General features: G+C 32.4%; 1 protein-coding gene across 1 annotated transcript; it reads right to left on the bottom strand.

Moving 5' to 3' along the window:
* Positions 1 to 406: 406 nt before the first annotated feature.
* Positions 407 to 1406, bottom strand: LOC133789423 (germin-like protein subfamily 1 member 13). The gene is made up of 2 exons (XM_062227265.1): positions 1237 to 1406; positions 407 to 1148 (listed from the first exon to the last, which is right to left on the bottom strand). Exons 1-2 carry the CDS (start codon positions 1358 to 1360, stop codon positions 604 to 606), a joined length of 669 nt encoding a protein of 222 aa, XP_062083249.1. The 5' UTR covers positions 1361 to 1406; the 3' UTR covers positions 407 to 603.
* Between the last annotated feature and the right edge of the window lie 4462 nt (positions 1407 to 5868).

Genomic DNA, 5868 nt, shown 5'->3' with positions numbered 1-5868 from the left:
ACTTTTTTAGGCAGTTTTATTCAATATATACAATTGAATGAGTTAATTACAAAATGTGGGACTCAAATCTCCAATATTCCCCATTTTCTTTATGTGTTGGATCTCACCACTAAGTAGTTGTCATTTCATTTAAAAAATTGTAATTATTTTTTTATAAGTTAATTAATTATTATTTTAAGTGAGTGATTATTTTTAAGTGTATACACAACATTATAAAACATTCTATTTATTTTATATCATATATATATGGATGGTATATAATATATATGCATATGTTTGCTTCTGATAATATTCTGAACACAAGGCTTATCTTACATATCTTACAGAATCTTCTAAAATGTATTTGCTTGCGTCATTATTATAAAGTTCAATAAGAATATTAATATGCATAGCACCATTTTATTTATTCTGATTTTTGTTCAACATAATTACGTACGACCATATATATTGATTAGTCACATGGTAATATATAGTTAGCTACATATAATGATTATTCCATCATCATGGCCATGTTAACTTGGACAACATGGACTTATTACTTAGCTAACAATTATTTATTATTATAAAGGTTATCAAGTACTGAAGTAGCTAGATCGATCGAGATCAAACCCCAAACCGCTTCTGAAGTTCCTGAACCAGATCCTTGTCCAACATGAAGGCCTTAGCAAGAACATCAGGGTTGATGGGAGGGTCGGATCCAAACACGGCATTAGCAATGGTAATGACTCCCGGATTCTGGCTCCCTAGTCCGGCGAAAGCCAAGGCCGGAGTCTTGCCGACGTTGAACTGGAAGTGAATCATTCCGACGGGGAAGACGAAGACGTCTCCCTTGTAGAGAACCTTGGTGAAGGGTCGGTTGCCGTCTCCGTTGGAGGAAACGAAGCCCACGTATAGTGCTCCCTCGGCCACGAATAGGATTTCGGTGGCACGAGGGTGAGTGTGTGGTGGGTTCAGTCCGTATGGGGCGTAGTCGATGCGTGCCAGGGATATTCCTAGTGTGTTGAGCCCCGGAAGGTTGTCGACGAACACGGCGGTGACGTTGGAGCCGACGGCGTTGTCTGTGTTGCCCGGAATGTTGATCCCTGAGAAGAAGAAGTCTTCTGCCTTCACCATATCCGGGTTCTTGCAGAATCTCCCGTTCACAAACACTGCACATTTATCATTTGAAAAGTTAACTCAAATATATATGTACGAACGTGCATTGAAGAATATATATGGTGAGATCGATATACTTACGCATCTCTTTGGGATCATCGAACGCTACGCAAAAGTCTTGAAGAGGACTTGGGTCGTATGCGCAAGCAAAGTGTGTTGCCAAAGCCAAAGCAGCCACTGCCAAAAATAAACGACAAGTCTTCATAGTACCCTTATATATAATAAACTTAGTTACTTTTTTGAAATGATTAATAATGTTTATAAGATTTGCTCTACTGTGTTTACTTGGAAATCTTTGGTGGTCCGAACATGGGTATTTATAGATGGCCATGCAAGAGGAGGACGTGATCTTTTTATTAATTATATTTTATTTTTCACTGTTTTACTGAAAATGAAACATTGGTCTACCAATTTTGATTATTTGATATTTATCTACTAGCTTAGTCTGGATCAACTAACAAGTATTTCTCAAGATCGTACATTTATTCAAATATAGATATTTTATTGTAGTGGTTCAAAAATTAATATAGTATGTTTATATATATGTACATTATTAATATATATATCGTAGTAATTTTGCATGTGTATTTGTTATACAAGTGAACTAAAAATATTTCAATTGAGTGTTTCTTTATTATGTGAAATCCTTTTATCATTTCTGATAAAATATATTTATATATATATATGATTGGTATTCGCTCTTTTACATATAATTACATATATATTTATATGTTTATTTTTAGAGTCCATGTATTAATTAATGAACATCTTTGGGTAATAAATTTTATGCTGTCCTTATTTTTTGAATTCTAATTTCCTTAACTATAATTTCGGTTAAATATTAGTTGCGAGGTACCTTTCAAGGAATAAGTAATTTCACATTATTAGTTACAATTTATTAATTACATCTAACTACTGTACGTCCACACAACAACTATCTAGCTAGCAATGTTAGAAAATATATTATATTCAACGGATAAAACCAAAATACAACTTCAAAAAATACAATAGACAAGCTAATATTGATTAAACAAATGTTATAACTCAATTGCACAAAATATAAAGAAATAGGTAGATGTAGAAAAAGAAAATTACAAACTCAAAACAATGACAATACAAGAGTGAAATAAGAACAACAAGATCAAAAAAATGAAAAGAACAATAATAAGAACACAAACTCTCACACAACCAAAGTGTAGAGTAGTGGGGATCACCAACTTGAACAAGGTTCAAAATATTTGTCAAAAAACTTATTTCCCCATATTCTCTAAGTACTAAGGGATCTCTTAATGAAATAACTCTCTGGAATTAAGTCTCTATGGTGTATTTTCCAACCAAGTGCTTTGTGGATATAAAATTGTGAGTCGTACAAGTGAGCAATAGACTCCTATTTATAGAGTTTTGAGACACCTTTTGAATTTTAAATTCCACCAACCCTCACGGATGTTACCAGTGATTAATTGGATGTTTATGGAATTAAAAATGAGATTTGAGAGTTATTTGAGTTGTTAGAGTCATTCATAAAAATTGGAAAAACTGAAAATTGGCAGCCAGCTCTCTTGGCCGCGGGAAGGACATTTGTGGCCGTGGCCACCAATGCCTTTGCCGAGGCCACAAGCATTTTTCAGCACACAACTTTTGTGCATTTTTTCCAAACGGTTTTAAACAACTCCCAAATGATTATGTAACCCCCAAACACATTATTGGGGGTTAAAACCAAGTCTCCAACACCTATTTCACGTATGGTTTTGAGAAATTCAAATCAAATTGTGTAACAACAAATCTACAGAATAATGGGCAATATTTGGGAGTTCGCATTTAGGTACACACATGTGTCCAATTTTGTAACTCTCATTAATATGTTACAAGGTGTGAAAAATTGTGTGACAAATTATATTTTGTCACATTATTTAATCTAACATTATATTATTTAAAATAATATAACAAGCAATGGATGTAATAAGTTATAAACTAATTAACATATTAGCTTTGCTTGTTCGAAATAGTACACCTTGTATAAGAAAGGGCTATTCGATCACTAATTATTAGACCCTTGTAATATTATATCAAGAGTCAATATTATTAATTACTCCACCCTTGGCCTCTATTTTGGACCTTTAGGTCGATATGTCTCGTTGTGTTGCATTTTTTTTTACTTAATTATCTCAAACAATATATGTACTCATCATAAATTTCTCAATCAGCTTGTGATGTTCAAATATATTCTCAAAGGTTTAATGATTCGGTTTTGTGGGTTTCTTTATCATATATTACGGTTGGTAGTGTTATTGTGTCTAAAATCGTTCATTATATATATGTTCACATTTTTAGGCTCAAATGTGAAAGAGAGTATGCTAAAAATAGTCCCAACATGAGAAATACAATCATTTTATATAAGGAAAAGGGTTACTTATTACCAATTAGTTTAAAATTAGAATGCCATTCCTACTCCAAAAATGGTACCCTCTAGATATGTACAATATATATGTACTATTAAATAACAATTATAGAAAGAGAGGTCACTTTCATGCGCCAAGTTATTCTTACCACTTATATAACTATACATTAACCTAACTTTTGAATTGTGATATTTACTTCATCACTAATATATAGGAAGTTCAGCACCACACTATGCTAGTTTATTAGTGTGTTATTGTCATCATGTCATATACTTATTATATATATTCTACTTATAAACTTTAAAATTGTTCACCTTTTTCATTTGTACCAATCCAAAAAACTTTTGGTTTGTGGTGAGAAAAACTTTTGCCATAAATATGGATATATAATAGTTTACTTACAATATAAAATTTGTAGTTTTTGGTGTGGAAAGTGCTAGCTGTAAATTACCATCTAATATTATATATATATATGATAAGTTGTAGTTTATACCCATTAAATAAAGATCAACATGCACGTTATCGAATTAAATCTCATATTTCCACTACTTAATCATGATCGATTATAAGAAACACCAACCACTTAATAATTCAATATACATATAACAATAAGAGGCTAATAATTCCATAATAATCTAAACAGAGCTTAGTTAAGCAAAGTTAATTTCCAGCTTTTTACGCATGCAGAGAAACAAAAACTACGAATAGTAGATTGTAAGTAAACTAATTACATATCTATATATGTAGATAAAAAGAATTAATATGCATGGCTGAATTCAAATTTCTCTCTCTGATCATTAACCGGAAGGTTTGATTTGGTGATAAGATAATAAAAGTACTACTAACTGGATTTACGAGTACGATTTTAATGTATACAAGTATTAGAATGTGATGACAATACTAGCTAGTGTGCGACATAGCGAATGAGAACGATGACAAGAATACATTACATAACGTTACAGAAGAAACTTGATGATGTTTATGTAAGATTAATATGAAAGTGGGCATATGAACAATCCTATATACATGTAGGCGAAATTAATATATAGAATGAACATATACAAAAAGAATCGAATATTGTATACCTCCAGCCATTGCTATTGATAACCTCGATCTAGCTTTAGATCTACAAAAGAAAATAAACAGAAGTTAGAACAAGTACACAGGCTTTCAAGCTCTCACTAACTCTTTTAAATGAAGTTACTGAAAGTCAGAATGAGCAGCGAGCTTGGGGACCGGTACTCTATATTTATAGAGTGAGACCTACCATCAGAGTCTCTGCCACAGATTGAGATATTTCCTCAATCAGTTGGGATATGAAAAATCGGGTAACAACAAAATCAGGTAACAAACAATGTTGACCATTAATTAGAATATTTTGTCAATAAATTAAATATTGACTTTAATATATTAAATCAATTAGTTGATTTTATATACCAAATAAATAATATTTTAACATTCTCCCACTTGGTCAGCATTTAAATTAATGTATTACTTAAGCCCGACGATCATCCCTGTTAGATAATAAACACATGAATCATGGCGATAGGTCCTCTTTTTATGACGAGTATTATCTTCCATGTATTACAATATATTTATTACATAACAATGTAATTTATGTGGCTATGTACTTAAACGAATAAACCTTATGTTTATTCAGGTCCTATGAAGATAAAATTTCTCAAATAAAATTAAGATGCGCATAAATATGAGAAAACATCAAAATAAGAGTTTCATTGATAATAACTTCAGTTTGTACAATGAATTTACATAAGGGAACCAAGTCCCATGTTCACTACATGATCCTTGAATTTATGAGGTGGCAAGCCTTTCGTCATAGGATCAGCAATCATCAATTCAGTGCTAATGTGTTGAATGACCACTTTATTTTCTTTAACACGTTCTCTCACAGCTAAGTACTTGATGTCGATGTGCTTGCTTCGACTACCACTCTTGTTTCTCTTAGCCATGAATACAGCAGCTGAATTGTCACAGAACATTCTCAATGGCCTAGATATAGAATCTACAACTCTAAAGCCTGAAATGAAACTCTTTAGCCATACACCATGAGATGTAGCCTCAAAACACGAAACGAACTCGGCTTCCATAGTAGAAGTAGCAGTCAAGGTCTGTTTGTTACTCCTCCATGATATAGCTCCATCGGCAAACATAAACACGTAACCAGAAGTTGATTTACGTGAATCAGTACAACCAGCAAAGTCTGAATCTGAGTAGCCAACTACTTCTAGGTTGTCGGTTCGTCTGAACATGAGTTTGTAATCCTTAGTACCCTGAAGATACCTCATAACTTTCT

Source organism: Humulus lupulus, chromosome 7, assembly GCF_963169125.1.
Source record: "Humulus lupulus chromosome 7, drHumLupu1.1, whole genome shotgun sequence".
Lineage (NCBI taxonomy): Eukaryota > Viridiplantae > Streptophyta > Magnoliopsida > Rosales > Cannabaceae > Humulus > Humulus lupulus.
The sequence above is the reverse complement of the archived record's forward strand: the minus strand, read 5'-3'. Positions and strand labels throughout refer to the sequence as shown.

Excerpts from the sequence above, each read along its gene's own strand:
- LOC133789423 (XM_062227265.1), bottom strand. The coding sequence starts at position 1,360 with ATGAAGACTTGTCGTTTATTTTTGGCAGTGGCTGCTTTGGCTTTGGCA. Across the intron at positions 1,149-1,236 it reads CGATGATCCCAAAGAGATGC|TGTTTGTGAACGGGAGATTC; the intron begins GTAAGTATATCG and ends ATAAATGTGCAG.